The sequence below is a fragment of the Fomitopsis serialis genome (genome assembly GCF_022376445.1).
Source record: "Fomitopsis serialis strain Sig1Antser10 chromosome Unknown B0H18scaffold_219, whole genome shotgun sequence".
In the NCBI taxonomy this organism is placed as follows: Eukaryota; Fungi; Basidiomycota; class Agaricomycetes; order Polyporales; family Fomitopsidaceae; genus Fomitopsis; species Fomitopsis serialis.
The window spans coordinates 27,617-42,479 of NW_025955179.1; the positions used below are offsets into that span (position 1 = coordinate 27,617).

Below are 14,863 nucleotides of genomic sequence, written 5' to 3' on the forward strand. Positions count from 1 at the left end.
GCCTGGTGTAGAATTCATCATGTGTCAGGAGATTGTTGCAGGCCACGTATAGATGGAGGACTCACCCTAGAGTGCCGCCAGTCATCCATGCAAGGGGCAAGTAGGCGTACGCCTCCGCGATATTCGTGGAGTCGGTTATTTCAGCCATCATACTTTTCAGCACGCCGATATTGCCGTTCAGAGCTCCATTGAGACTCCGGCTGTGATAGCGGACTGAGTACGAGCCGCACAGCTACGGGAACGTGGGGCTCACCTCACGACCAGACCCCAGAAGGTACGCGACATACCGAAGCTGTACATGGATAATGACAGTCCAAGGAGGCCAATCATGATGACGGGCTTGCGCCCGACGCGGTCAGACAAGCGGCTCCAATGTAGGACGGTCAAGGCCTGAGTGGCGAAGAAGAGGGAATGCTGAACATTGCGACGTTAGACCGCGTATTCATGCGCCGTGGGTAGAACTGCGTACCATGAGGCCAACATAGTAGCCAACTTTTGCCTCATCGCCGCCGGTGATGCCAATGTTGCGGATAAGCTACCAAACGCTGCCAGTGAGTCCATGCAAGCTTGCGGCGCTGAAGATGAGAATATACTGACGTCCGGGGCGAAGGGGGAGATGACTTGACTCGTGAGTGGCTCCGCTAATTGGAGGACGAGCAAGATGGAGAGTTGTGCCCAGGGGATGGGTGTTTTCGTCGGCTTCGCCTTGCGCAGAAGCGGTGTCTCCTCGTCACTGCGTTCGACGACGGTCATGGTGGCGAGAACGTGAAGTCGTGAAGAAAGTAGTGGTACAAAACTGAGGCCTCAGACGGACTGGAGGACGACCGTTGGATGCGCGGGTGAAAGAACGCGACAGAAAGTCGCGGGCGCATTGGAAGGGCCTTATAAGGAGGACTGTCGGACGTCTGGAGGTTGGGAAGCGGTCCGAGGGTCTGCGCGAGTCAGCAAACCGATCCCTTATCCTTACATAAGCGCTTACGTTCCCGCCCACCATGACACCATCCACATCGATTCCTCCGTCGTGTCGCAGCTGCCTCTTCGCTTGCATCTTGGGCCTGGCTTCTGCGCGACGAATGCGAACGGGAGCCCGCATGACGAGGAAGGGTCGAGGTGGGAGAAGAGAAGGGGAGACGGGTGGGCGACTGTCGTGGTTTGCGTTCAGTAGCCTGTCGTCGTGGCGTCACAGCCAGACCCTGACGTCTACAGGTCTCGAATCCCCCGCCCTTGTACCTCGACAACCTCGTTCCTTGCAAATGCTTGCTTACCAACTAGGGACGCGCAGAACGACCGGGCGATGGCACAAAGCGGTACAACACAATTTCTGGTGCGCGCTCGCATACCACAACACCTGACACGGAGGCCACCCATCAGCAAGCTTCCGGTCCGCTGAGGCCGTGCCCTGAGACGAGAAACAATGTAAGTTAGGTAAGTACCCCGTTTTTCCTTTCCTTTCGTTCCAAGTCCTTCTGACAGAATCGGCCTGTCTACCAAAGTTTCGCTCAGAAGGGTGTGCACCCGCGTCGCTGGGCGATCCGAACTCGCGTATGGCGTACTTACTTGCATCTCGGTCGCGAGGCGTACTGCTCTCCTGTTGTAGGTGCTGTTGCACCGTTCATTGATGGTTTGTTCCATCCTCATGAAGTCTAGCATCCCGGAAATTGAACCGGTGTTGTTGTCCGCATACTCGACAGGTCCAAAGACCTCGATGAATACCAACACCGGGAGTCCACCCTGACGGAACAACGTATTCTCAGATTGATTTCACGTAGAAACAAAGTGAGACAAACATCTCAATTCTAAGCTGGCCTGATGTCCACGACGACTGAACAGCTGGCATGTTGAAGTGACAGTGTACACGTCGCGTGAAGAGCAAATTGACTATTATTATATAGACAACTTCACGCACAGTCGCCATTTGCCGACCGCATCTTCTTTTCTCTCATCGCGCCTCAGCGCGACGCCAATTCAACTGTGGAACAGCGTTGTGTTGAGGCCGAGGATGCGGTGGGAGCGAAGACGCCTCGTCTCAGCGTGGTCTCAAGTTGGCTTTGGGTTCGCGCGAAGTGCGGAGATTCAAACTACCTTGATGCACGCGTGAACCGTGGCTGCCCGCAATCCAAACTCTGGCCATGTACTTATAGAACAGGACGCCGCACCATGTTTCTCCGCCTCCTCAAGCAGAGCGGACGTTGCTGAGGTGCACCCGCCGTAGAGCTCGATAGGTCCCTGTGGGCGCCGGCCAGCTAGGGGCTCCCGTATTCAGGGGGTTGTGGGTCCACGCGTCTGCAAGCCACAAATGTGCGTGTGTGCATTTTTCTGTGTTGTACTCAAATTTCACTCACCGCTTTCCCCCCATTTGGACTTCCCATTGTCCTCGACGTGGACCTCGCTTCGCGACCACCGTTTTGCCTTTTTTGTGCAAGCCTCGCATCGATGCCTCCGTGCCATCAGTGACCGCCCTTCTCTAGGTCAGAGGCAAGACGAATCACAGATTGCGTCCACGGCGTCACGAGGCTTGCATGCGTCCCACGGCCCTTACAAGGAAGACAAGCACAGCCTCGCGATGCCTTCCGCCTTGTCTGATTGCACCGTCCATGTTCGCGGACTCACAGCAGCTCGCAAGCGACGGCTAGCGCGGCTAGACATGGCTTCTACGGGCATTGCCACAGGCTGCCACACCTTTCAGTTGCCAGGAATGGATGTGTGGTACGTGCCCTCATTGGCCTGGCTGACTCGTTGGCCGTGGCACAGACGCGCACAAGGCCGCTCCGCCACATATAAATACCGTGGCCCTCTGTACAGGATAGACATCAGCCTCAACGCCGCACACAAGCACAGTCTTCCCCCGTCGCTCCTCATAACAAGTAACTATGCGAAAAGACCTAGGTCCCCTCGGGACGCTGTTCGATACGGAGCCTCGCGAAACGCTCGGCGCACCAGACATGCCTTCAGCGCCTCAATTATCGCACGCCAAAGCATACGCCTTCCGGCTGCCATCAGCTAAGCCGCCACCATTCGACGCCGCAAACAAAGGTCGATCGCGCCGGGCATCGTCCGCCGACTACGGTTGTGCGTTCCTACAGCCGAATGACAACGTAACGAGCAAGCAGCCACCCACTGGCTCGCGCCACAGCGGGACGCCGCCACCAATGCGGCGCATGGTATATTCAGTCCCGAATGACAACTTTGTAGCCACATACAAGTCGTCTCGCGAAGCATCAAAAGGAAGCCCCGATCGATCCCAGCACAATGCAAGGGCAAGAGAGGCAACTTCTAGTACGCGAGACCTCGGACACCAGCACTCGGACGCTTCTCTCTCTGCAAGCGTCGAAGAACCGAGGCATGTCTTGTATGAAACAACGGGGAGCGGTACTCATGCTGAGCCGACATCGGCCAAGAACACGGTTGAAGGGCATCGAAGCACCTCGTCAACGGGGGACAGCACGCAACAAGTCCAATGGTCACTCGCAGTGCAACGCGTGCCCGCCAATGCCAACATCTGGAGCTCCGCGGGCCTGCTCCTCCCGCCACCGGGCATCGGGCGCAGAAGTGCAAGCGCAGGCAGTCAAGACAGGCCCCAGGAACAGCGCCCGTCCGTCGCCTGCCCCTTCGACGACGAAGACAAGGAAAACCTGCAAGCGGCCGAGTCTGCCGAATGGAACAAACTGTCCAGAGAGATCTCTGCGGCCACCGCTCTGCCCGTTCGACGGAGGCTGGAGCCCGGCGAGTGGAATGCACCTCCGGTGCCGTCGCCCCTCACCTTCGGCGACGGACTCCCAGACACGACGAGGCTGCCTAGGCCGTCCTACTGCACGCCGCGCGACTATAGGGGGATGGAATGGCCCTCCTATGTGACAGTGGCCTTCAAGTCGCGTTGCAGGTGAGTGCATGTTCATGTACCGTTGGAAGCGATCTCTAACCGGTTGTTGGTAACAGGATGCACTGGCGGTGCATGCCTTGCCGGGAGTGCCGAGTTGAATCGGATCCGCAGTGGCAGTTGTATGGCCTTTGGAAATCTCGCGGTGCTGCGGGGCGGGCCCAGGAGGATGGGAAGGGGTGGGCATTTCCTGGATTGCAGTGAAGATATTCGGCACGAGACCCTCAAGTGTATGTGATCGCGGACTCTGAGAACACTTCAAAAGCAAAGCTATGTAGTCATATGTACCATCTTCGTTGTATGCTGTATGTCGCGTAATACCTGTAGGACACCATGAATATACTGTATCATTGCTTGGATCCCACTGTGTAACAAGACGAGTTACCGGACTTGCTACTGGGAGGGGTTCGGTCACTCAAGGTACGCTCACGTGACGGGTGATCAGTCCGTCTGGTTAGGTTCGGTAGAACGGGTGTGTATTACCAACTACGTTAACGTAACGAGAGGTAGTACAAGGGAAGCGCGCGAGAGAGGTAGAGAGAGAGAGAGTAGAGAGAGGAGAGAGGGAGAGACGTTTGGCCAGCAAAGCGTGTCGAACCTCGAGAACTCTTCATCCTTATATACTCGTATAAGGATCGCCTTAACGCCCGGCACAGCCCTTACGAGGCGATGCCTTTCAGCTACTAGACGAACGTCGTAAGTTCCAGCGGGTTCTCTACGGTTCGAGATGAATGTAGAATATACATTCATGTACTATATTATAATACACATACTGAGTCGTTACAATTACCCCCTCACAAAGAAAGCGAGGTCTCCGAGTCGAGGGAAGGAAGGCAACGAAATATCAGTGAATCATGACGTGTAAAGAATGTGAGGCATAGCTAAGATGCGCAATATACAATTCTAAACAACCGACTCGATCCTTACCGACGCGATCCTATCCTCTCTCCATCCACCTTCTTGATGTGGTCAAGAAACGCGCCCGCATTCCCGTGGTACTGCGGAGCACAGACGCGCAACTCGTCGATCTGGTGTACGAAGAGGTAGGGACGTCCTCGGCGGGCGCTGCCATGCCAGTAACGCTCGACAGCGCGTAACCCGTTGGCGTAAAGCGGGATGTCGACGTCGCGGAGCCATTCGCGGTTGTTATTGACGCAGTAGTCGATACCGTGTCGGTGAACAACGTGCTTGTGGACCCAGTTGATGGCGAGTCGAGGCGGAACGGGAGCGGAGCGTCGTCCGACGAGGAATTGGTCGTGCAGAGCGGCAAGACCGGCCTTGAGCGAGCTCAGCTCGTACGGCTTGATCTCCTCGAGAGCGTGCGCGACGCCGAGCTGGTTGAGGGAAAGGAAGTAAAGGATGTCGTGGAGGTTCTGCGGCGAAAGGGAGAAGGCATTCAATATCGGGTGCGTAGGCGCCATGGACGATCGGCGATCGAGACTCTTGGGTGCCCCGAGGCGATCGTGGAAGACGGATGGTTAACAGCGCGCTCCGTACGTCCGATAGGTCGACTGGCTCGCAGGAACTCTTGACGCAGGACCGCGGCGTACGACGGCGGTGGTGTGTTCCGCCGGGCCGCTAGGACAATGTCACCGTCCATGGGGACATCAGCGTCGCTCCCGTCGCGTGCTTGTAGAGACGCGGAAGCGGAGCGATCGGCCAGGTTGGCCTGTCCGTCCGACGAGGTCAAGACCGAAGTGGTGTCCGACACGTCAAGTACTGGAACAAATTGGGTGAGAACTGTGATTCACATTGTACCACTAGTTCGACTTACTATGTCCCAGCTGCCTGACAGGTGCGTCGCCTGCGACGCGTTCCGGCTTCAAGAGCAGTGGGGTATCTTCATCGACCTCGCCAGGCTCGCTGTCGGACTCGGGCAACGATGCAAGAGGCGGCATCGAAGAGAACGACATTAGGGAAGGGGCGGGCGAGTTAGGGCGAGTAAAAGGTGAGCGAACTTCGTTAACGACGTCGTCCCGTACTGAAGTCGCGCTGGGGATCGTGGGCATGACGGAGGGACTAGCAGACGACGCGGCCGAGTTGATGGCCAAAACGAGGTTGTCGAGAAGAGGCGCAGCCATGTCGAAGAGGAAGGGAAGTGAAGACAAGACAAAAGGTGTAGGTTGTTGAAAGGGAAAGGGGGAAGGGGAACGGGGAAAGGGGCGAAGAGCGAAGGGGAGAGGAGCGAACGGTAAACTTCTGGTGGACCAGGAGTGAGGAACTTAGTGAGTGCCCTCGCCTCTTATATCGCAGGTGTATGCGGCAGACCAAATGCAACAGGCTCGGCCAGCGAACCGAGTTCAGAGGTCGCAAAGGCTACCGTTCCTCAATGACGGAGCCTGGTTGCCAATAAAGATTAGTATGGTGAGTCATTGTCCGTTGTTCATTTCCGTCGTTGGACTGTTCGAGTGGAGCATCCTTGTGCTGTCCTCGGAAATGAACACATTAAACCACGATTCGATGCTTCGCTTCGTATTGTCGAACAATGCGAGATGCTCCAACCCGTAATTCATCGCGAGTCAACCACTCTCGCTCGTGTTCAGGCATACCCACGAAATTAACCAGATACCAATGTACGACGTTACCCGACCGACGATCGGTGCGTTGATCGTGGTCAAGTATCTGGTCAATCTCATAGTGGTCGTCTTGTCCGTCGACCACTATGGGAGGTGGTATAGATCGTTTTCGTTTCGAAAACTCGTCAGGCGAGTCTACGTATCTCTCAAGATACTCAGAATTGATAGCCTCGTGTATGTCGAACTGTGGAGGCAAGTCCAACACGTAAGAATTGTTGTTCAACTTTTCTTTGACGCGAAACGGGCCTATCCATTTAGGCAGCAATTTCCGTGTTTTGCGCTTTTTCTGCCATGGAGGATTCAAGTGCTTTGTCGAAAGCTTTACCAACTCACCGACCTCGAATATCATCTCACGTCGTTGAGAGTTAAAGTGTTTCGCTTGACTCTCCTGTGCCCTGCTGATCGCGTCTTCTGCAGATCGAATCTGAGCATGAACGTGCTCAAGGAAATCATCGACCGCAGGCAAGTGATCGCCCTCGTTGTCTGCAATATTGTGGACGAAGCGTGGCGTGAATCCATAGTCCAATTCAAATGGACTGAACCCAGTCGATGCGTTCACACCTCGATTGTAGGCGATCTCCAAAATAGGTAGTAAGTCGATCCAATTCTTCTGGTCATACTTAATGTAATGACGAAGCATATCCTTGAGCACACGTACCATGCGCTCTGATTGGCCATCGGTTTGGGGATGGTTCGCGGTGGACATGGCGAGCTTTGTACCAAGACGCTTGAACAGAGTGCGCCAAAACCGTGAGGTGAATTTTGAGTCTCTGTCTGATATTATCACTTGAGGTAATCCATGCAGTCTTACGACTTCACGAAAAAATGCTTGTGCAGTGTCTTCGGCCGTGTCCGACTTTCTGACAGGAATAAAATGGGTATGTTTCGTCAATTTATCAACTACGATCATAATCATATCAAGCCCATTAGGTGTCCCTGCAAATGGTCCCGCGAAGTCCATCGTGACGGTGTGCCATCTGCCCGGTGCAATCACATGGGGTAATAGTAGCCCAGCAGTCTTCTGATTAGAAGATTTGTTAAGTTGGCATGATTCGCAGGAGCGAACGTAAGAACGTATGTCCTTGCTGAGTCGGGGCCAATAGTATGTATGGCTAACCGCATTCAGTGTTCTATCAGCACCGGCATGCCCCGATACTTCGGCGTCATGGAAGTCGTGAAGAATGTCGAGTCGTAAGTCCTTGTACCTCGGTATGCACAGGACGCGACCTTTCCCAGAAGAGTGTCGACGGAACAACAACCCGTCTTCGGCTTCATAGTGCTGAAGGTGAGCTCGTGGTTTGTCCTGCTCAAACAATTCTAATATGGGCGCAAAGTATTCGTCTTGTAGGTATCCCTCTTGGATCTCTTTCAAGAACGTAGACTTCGGAGTTAGAGTGGTCACGGTCAATATCTCAGCTTCCTGTGGTGCCGATTCTGGTATGGGCGCACGCGAGAGTGCATCAACATTTGAATGCGTACGTCCAGGTCTATGCTCAATCTTGGCTGAATGTTGATATGGGAGTAGCTCCAACGACCATCGCTTGAGACGAGCGTTCGTGCCTTTGTAGTTCCAAATCCATTGTAATGCAATATGGTCCGTCACGACCTTAAGTTCTGATGTTCCATCTATGTATGGATGAAATTTGCGTAAAGCCCAGACCACCGCCAAGCACTCCAGTTCTGTTGCGCTGTATCCTTCCTCAGCCGCAGACAATTGTCTAGAGATGGCGGCGACCATATGTTCCTTGCCGTCGGTGCCTATTTGGGCTAACACACCCCCAATCCCTATCTTGGATCCATCGGTGTAGATCAGGAATGGTCGTTCGTAGTTTGGATGGGCCAATATGGGTTCTGCTGCTAACTTTCCACGGAGAGTTTCAAAGGCGTCTTGACATAAAGCAGACCATACAAACGGGGTCTCCTTCGATAGGAGGGCCGTTAATGGGCGCGCAATTTTTGCATAATCGCGAATAAAGCGACGGTAATATCCCGTCATGCCTAAGAAAATCTGTATGTCCTTGACTGACTTTGGGACTGGAAATTGTAGGATCGCTCGTACGTTCTCTTCCTTCATCCCGATCCCTAGGCGACTTACATGGTGTCCTAAGGCATGTATTTCTTGGTAGCAAACATGAGACTTCGGCAATGAAAGTGTGAATCCGGACGCTCGAATTCGGTCCAGTACCTGCTCAAGATGCTTGAGGTGATGCTCGAAATCGGCAGAATAAACAACTATGTCATCAATATAAACTACAGCAAATTTCCACTTAATCTTCCCTAAGACTTTGTCCATAGCCCGTTGGAAGATCGACGGTCCATTCCGTATGCCAAACGGCATTCGTTTGTATTGGTACAGACCTTGATGAGTGCGAAACGCGGTCTTCTCGCGATCCGCCTCGTCGGGAATACCTATCTGGTGAAAGCCAGAGTTAGCGTCGAAAGTGGAGAAGAAGCGTTTACCTTCGAACTGATTAAGGTAGTCGTCAATCCGTGGAAGCGGATATTGATCTGGCTTCGTTACTGCATTCAGCTTTCGAAAGTCGATGCAGAATCTGACCTTGTCCTTTTGTGCAATGAGCACGACATTCGACGCCCAAGGCGACTCCGATTCTTCGATAACATTATCCGCGAGAAGCTTGGCCACAGTTTCTTCGATGATCTGCCGTCCTTTAGGAGATGCGTGATACGGAGCTGTCGAGATTGGAGGTGAGTCACCTGTTTCAAGCCGAACTTCACCCACTGTAGTGTTGCCCAACTTCCGTGATCCGTATGCGAATGCGTGTCGATGCCGAGTCAAGACTTCGAGGACTTGTTCCCGCTCTTTGGGAGTCAGGCTCGGGTTCAGATCTATATCAGTTAGTGCTCGGCGAAACTCCTGTAGGTCATTCTTATCAGCTATACTGACAGTGTTGGACTCGCTCATTCGAGGCGTCTTGCTGACGTCTACTAACGGATGAACAGTGCCGAGGATATCTCCGATGTACAGTGTCATCGGAAATGGCTCCATATTGACAACCTGTACATGATGTTGAGGCGAAGAAGACTTACCTATACTTTTCGCTGCCGAGATTGCCTTGAATCCATCTTTCAAGGGTTCTGGTTCTAGGTAGTATAGCGGTGCTGGGATCGGTCCTATTATTCTGGCAGGGATCTGGGCAGAGTGGAACGCTCTCACCGTGAACGTCTCTGCAACTCGCATCGTCGTTATTTGCTGTTTACGGCAGACCATACTAATAATTATATTCTTCCCGCCCTCGGCACGGAGGGCCAGCTGTTGGTTTTGCAGGTTAACGACTGCATTGTAGAAATCCAAAAAGTCGTTACCTAGTATGATTCGAGAGTCCTGAGCAGGATTCATGTACAGCTTCGTGGGGAGAATATGGTTCTGTCCCTTTAGATCCGTAAAAGTGAGATTGAGAGAGACGTACGAAGTGATAAAGCTGTTACCGGAAACGCCATGTAGTTCTATAAGCGGGCATTGTTGTCTCACTGCCTGCGGTAGAAACTTCTGGAGTATCGAACGATCAATCAGCGAAATTGACGATCCTGTGTCTACCAGAGCTCGAAAAGCCCTGTCAGAGTTAGACCCATCGATCGCAACCTGTATAAAAGCTGGTGTCTTACTCATAAAGGCGGAAGCGTCCGGCCCTGTGTCTTCATTTCCGTTTACGACTTCTGGAAGAATTTGTTTATGAGTTGTCTTCTTCTGATCTGATAAGGTGCGCTTTGTCGGCGGCTTCTTCCTCAGAACTCTCCTTTTGGGAGTAGTGCCTTGTATAGGAATGCTAGTGTTGAGCGACTGACCTGCTGAGGAATCCGTGACGTCGCGAACCATTCGTCGAGTCATGATGGCGTTTGTATCGGCCACTAGGTACGCATTTGCCGAAAGGCTCGTAGCGTCCCCTTCTTCCTCTGAATCATACTGATCGTATGATGTTTCCGCTTCGTCTTCTGGTTGCTCGTCTTCGGTGAGTGCCAGTTCTTCAGTGTCTCTTCCATCAGACTCCTTGGGTTCCACTGTGTTAGTCTTCGCACGCCAGTTCTGGTTCGGTTTCGAATTTATTGGCGTGTTCCGCTTCCACTGGTTTTGATTCGAATTCGTTGTATTTTGGATGAACCCGGTACGAGGAGTTGGTCTCTGACTGTTGTTATCAGATGGGTTAGACGGTCGATACCCAGAGGTAGGGTTATAATTCGTGCCTTTCGATTGAGACGTACTGGTATTGTTATTGGACCAGTCGCGATCGCGATTCTGCCATCGTGGTTGGTTCGTATTCCCGTTGTTTGTATTGTTCTGGGAGTAGTTACCCCCTCTTGAAGGCTGGTTCCTTGGTCTCCAAGGACCTGAAGAGATTGCGTTGTTTGTATGAGCGGAACTGTTATTCGGCGGATTAGATCGGAATTGTCCATATTGCGCCAACAATCCCAGCTCCATGTCCATTACGTACCGTTTGAAATCGGCCAAAGAGATCGCCGGATTAGCGTTGTATCCCGTACCCGCTTTGATGAGCGCATGCATGCTCTGCGGTATGCCGAGCAGAAGGTCACTGATTAATGTTTGACTGGTCGCTGACTCACCTAATACAGCGTTCTGCAACCTCCGTCGGTCAGTGTAATATTGGGAGAATGTTTCGCCCTTGTGCCAGCGACGCATGCGAAGCTGTTCCGCCATGCTAACGTCGTAGTTGGCCTTCCGGAACTCTCGGCGTAATATCGCTTGCCAATCTGACCAGCTTGTGAGTTGAGCTAGGTCAGTCTGCGATAGTGTGTTAAACCACTTAAACGCCGAACCTCGTAATATTAGAGGCAGACAACGTAAGATTACGTTGTCATCGACACCTGTATAGCGAGCAATGTTAGAAATCTGACCAATCCAATCGTCAATATCATCACCATCATTGGCGAAGAACTTCGGCAGGTCACTATGCTTCAGTTTGTTTTTTTCATTGTTCGAACTACTTGTACCGGATAGCGCGGTGTATGGGTTCGTAGGAGCGTATGAATACGGTACATAGCCAGAGGGTACTGACTGCGGCATAGTATACATCCCCGATGTCGGCACGTGGGCCGCCTGTGGTATACCGCCAGCCAGAGCGCCGGAGATCGAAGACGGGAACGGTGCTGGAGGACCCTGCCGTGACGTTTGCGGTTGTGGTGGCGATGGAGGTGGCGGCGATGGAGGCGGTGGCACCGGCTGTTGCGAGCGAAGATGGTGGAAGTGGGGCGGTTCGTGATATCGCGCTGACAGGGGTGAGTCAGCCGTGAGCGGCGATGCAAAAGAAACGTGTGGCGCATGCTGCGTCGGGGGTGCCTGCGGTTGCGTATAGGACTGCTGTATGGCTGTAAGAAGTTCGGAACGTACCAATGCGACAGCTTCGGTCAGGTCATCACGCAATTCTGACATACATGCGCTGATCTCCTGGGCCATCGAGGACCGTGTCGGAAGGTTGACGCAGATGTCTGACAACCTGTAGATATCGCGTCTGATAACGTCCGTGTTCTCGGTACAGTTGCACTTACAGAGGCATCCCGGCACCTCCTGCGCTGGATCGGCTTGCGTCCCCGCATGGCCTGGCCGAGGCGAAGGCGGGGTGTGCCCTGCACCTCGTGTGGTCGTTGAGAACGTGGCTGATGCGCCTGTTGCATCACCCTCGTGTGATGTACTGTGTCGACGGGACGAGCGAGAATTGTTGTCGTTCCGTAGGTCGTCCACGGCGTGCTGTATGTCGTCCAGGCGGCAGCGTATCTCGTGATGATCGGAACCAAGCTCCTCGGAGTGTCGAGTCTCGGAGTCGAGCGCGCGCTGGACGTGCTCGGCGATCGACGAGTGATGCTGTGCCGTCTGGTCAGCAAGGGATTCTAGTTGCGAAAGAATGGCATGAGTGTTCTTAAAAACATACGCGATATCGCGTTTAGTCGCAGTGGCTACCTCGTTAAAGACGTTTGTCGTCTCTAAAGCGAGACGCTGGCCGCCAACCAAGTGGTGTAGCGTCTCACGCAGCGACGCGTCCTCGGGAAGACGGCGCAGGTCGTGCGCAAAGGTGGGCGAAGGTAACCGTGCGGCGCGGTCAGAGGACGAGATACTCACCGAGGAGATGTTGGCATCCAGCGACGAGGGAGTGGCTGACTCGTCAGACGTCCTCGTGTCGGTTTGGGTGTATGCGTCAACCATCTCAGGGAGCTCGTCGTCGGACCCGAGAGAGGACGCGTGTGGCGCGCCCGGGGGTGGTGCGGTGTGTGGGCCAGATCGGAGCGCAGGCATGATCTGGCCATGGGCAGTGGAGGCAGAGTCTATGGAAGACATGCCGGTTGCGAAAGGGGTGAACAAAGGGTGTTCGTAGAGTGGGTAGCGTGAGGGGAGTGGCGGCCGCGAGGTGAGTGGGTACACCGAGTGGTACTTGAACAAGGAGTGTCAAGTGGAAGGTGCCGTCGGGGACAGCGGAGTCGACGTCGGAAGGGGGAAAGAGCGTGGTTTGAGGAGACTGAATGTCCACCAAATTGTAACAAGACGAGTTACCGGACTTGCTACTGGGAGGGGTTCGGTCACTCAAGGTACGCTCACGTGACGGGTGATCAGTCCGTCTGGTTAGGTTCGGTAGAACGGGTGTGTATTACCAACTACGTTAACGTAACGAGAGGTAGTACAAGGGAAGCGCGCGAGAGAGGTAGAGAGAGAGAGAGTAGAGAGAGGAGAGAGGGAGAGACGTTTGGCCAGCAAAGCGTGTCGAACCTCGAGAACTCTTCATCCTTATATACTCGTATAAGGATCGCCTTAACGCCCGGCACAGCCCTTACGAGGCGATGCCTTTCAGCTACTAGACGAACGTCGTAAGTTCCAGCGGGTTCTCTACGGTTCGAGATGAATGTAGAATATACATTCATGTACTATATTATAATACACATACTGAGTCGTTACACACTGCAATCATCGTGCTCAAACAATTACATCATAATACACCGATTGAAACCACTCAGAAGAGATTGTAGGCCCTTGCCAGAGGCAAGCGCTCCGCGGGCTCGATGTCCATCAGAACATCATCCGCCCGCACCTCATAGCTCTCCGGATCGACCTTCATTTTTGGGGTGGCAAAGTTCCACTTCATGTCCTTTTTCGTGACGTTCCTACAATTCTTCACGGGCTCGCAGCGCTTGTTCAGCCCGTAGCGCTTCTGGATCTCCAGCTCGACCGAGATGCTAGACACGAAGGCCACCGAATTCAGTGCAGCTGACATGGCGTGGGACCCCCACATCGGCCGGCCCATGACAGGCTGGACCGTCGGGATGGACGCGTTTGCGTCACCCATCTATGACACCTCCGTGAGCGTTCGATGTCTGGTAATAGAGAGCGCCCGATGCGCACCTGTGCCCATGCAATGACTCCAGACTTCAGCACCATTTCTGGCTTGGCGCCGAAGTTCTCTGGCTTCCAGAGTACGAGGTCGGCGAGCGTACCCGGGTTAATCGAACCCACGAGGTGGCTCATCCCATGCGTGATCGCGCTGCGCTCTGCAGCGTCAGAAGAGAGCTAGACCACCCGGGACGAAGTGGCTCACGGGTTGATGGTGTATTTGGAGATGTAGCGCTTGACGCGGGAGTTGTCCCGGCCGGGGATGTCGCCCTCGAGGGTCAGCGGGCCACGGAGGTCCCGCATCTTGCTCGCGGTGCGCCAGGTGCGGCTGATGACCTCACCGACGCGGCCCATCGCCTGCGAGTCGGAACTGATCATGCTGATCGCGCCGATGTCGTGCAGGACGTCCTCGGCGGCTACGGTCTCCGCGCGAATACGCGATTCGGCGAATGCGAGATCTTCCGGGATAGACTTGTCCAGATGATGGCAGACCATGAGCATCTGTCGGATGTCCGTGATGTGTATGCTCAAAAATTTCTCGATATATGACTCACGTCAAGGTGTTCATCGAGCGTATTGTTGGTGTACGGCCGCGTGGGGTTCGTAGATGAAGGAAGAACATTCTCGTGCTCGCACACAACGATGATATCCGGCGCATGTCCGCCACCTGTCAGAACGTCAAGGAATTGCGGCTTTGAAATGGGGGCACAGTATACCTGCTCCTTCCGTGTGGTACGTGTGGATTGTTCGTCCACCAAATGCCTCGATGGTACCTAGTCAGATGGTTTAGAATGAATCACCCGGAAGCAGTAAAGGATTCACTTTCGACAAATCCACTCTCATTCAGTGTATCAGTATGGATGTTCACCTAACCGTTTCGTCTTAGCATATGCAAATTCCTGTCTGAGATCAAGACGTACCTGAACATCATACTTGTCTCCGACATCCAGAGCCTTCACGATGACAGACGGAGTCGAGCCCCAATCCTCATGCAGCTTCAATCCGGCCGCGCCAGCTTTCACAATTTCCTCCAGTGCGGTCTCACCGGAGTCATTTCCCTTA

At 53.8% G+C, this 14,863-nt stretch overlaps 3 protein-coding genes across 3 annotated transcripts; 1 reads left to right on the forward strand and 2 right to left on the reverse strand.

The window, feature by feature from the left end:
• Positions 1 to 4,800: 4,800 nt before the first annotated feature.
• B0H18DRAFT_1155178 (uncharacterized protein) lies at positions 4,801 to 5,958 on the reverse strand (the record flags this gene model as incomplete). Its single annotated transcript, XM_048035763.1, has 3 exons — positions 4,801 to 5,250; positions 5,319 to 5,596; positions 5,652 to 5,958. 3 exons carry the CDS (start codon positions 5,956 to 5,958, stop codon positions 4,801 to 4,803), a joined length of 1,035 nt encoding a protein of 344 aa, XP_047885605.1.
• Positions 5,959 to 10,415: 4,457 nt separating this feature from the next.
• Positions 10,416 to 11,375, reverse strand: B0H18DRAFT_1052241 (uncharacterized protein). The gene is made up of 5 exons (XM_048030983.1): positions 11,347 to 11,375; positions 11,245 to 11,292; positions 10,902 to 11,186; positions 10,654 to 10,829; positions 10,416 to 10,595 (listed from the first exon to the last, which is right to left on the reverse strand). Exons 3-5 carry the CDS (start codon positions 11,123 to 11,125, stop codon positions 10,513 to 10,515), a joined length of 483 nt encoding a protein of 160 aa, XP_047885606.1. The 5' UTR covers positions 11,126 to 11,186; positions 11,245 to 11,292; positions 11,347 to 11,375; the 3' UTR covers positions 10,416 to 10,512.
• On the forward strand, positions 11,376 to 12,950 carry B0H18DRAFT_1052242 (uncharacterized protein). Its single transcript, XM_048030984.1, has 4 exons — positions 11,376 to 11,694; positions 11,816 to 11,921; positions 11,974 to 12,286; positions 12,542 to 12,950. Exons 1-4 carry the CDS (start codon positions 11,663 to 11,665, stop codon positions 12,715 to 12,717), a joined length of 627 nt encoding a protein of 208 aa, XP_047885607.1. The 5' UTR covers positions 11,376 to 11,662; the 3' UTR covers positions 12,718 to 12,950.
• The last annotated feature ends 1,913 nt before the right edge of the window (positions 12,951 to 14,863 follow it).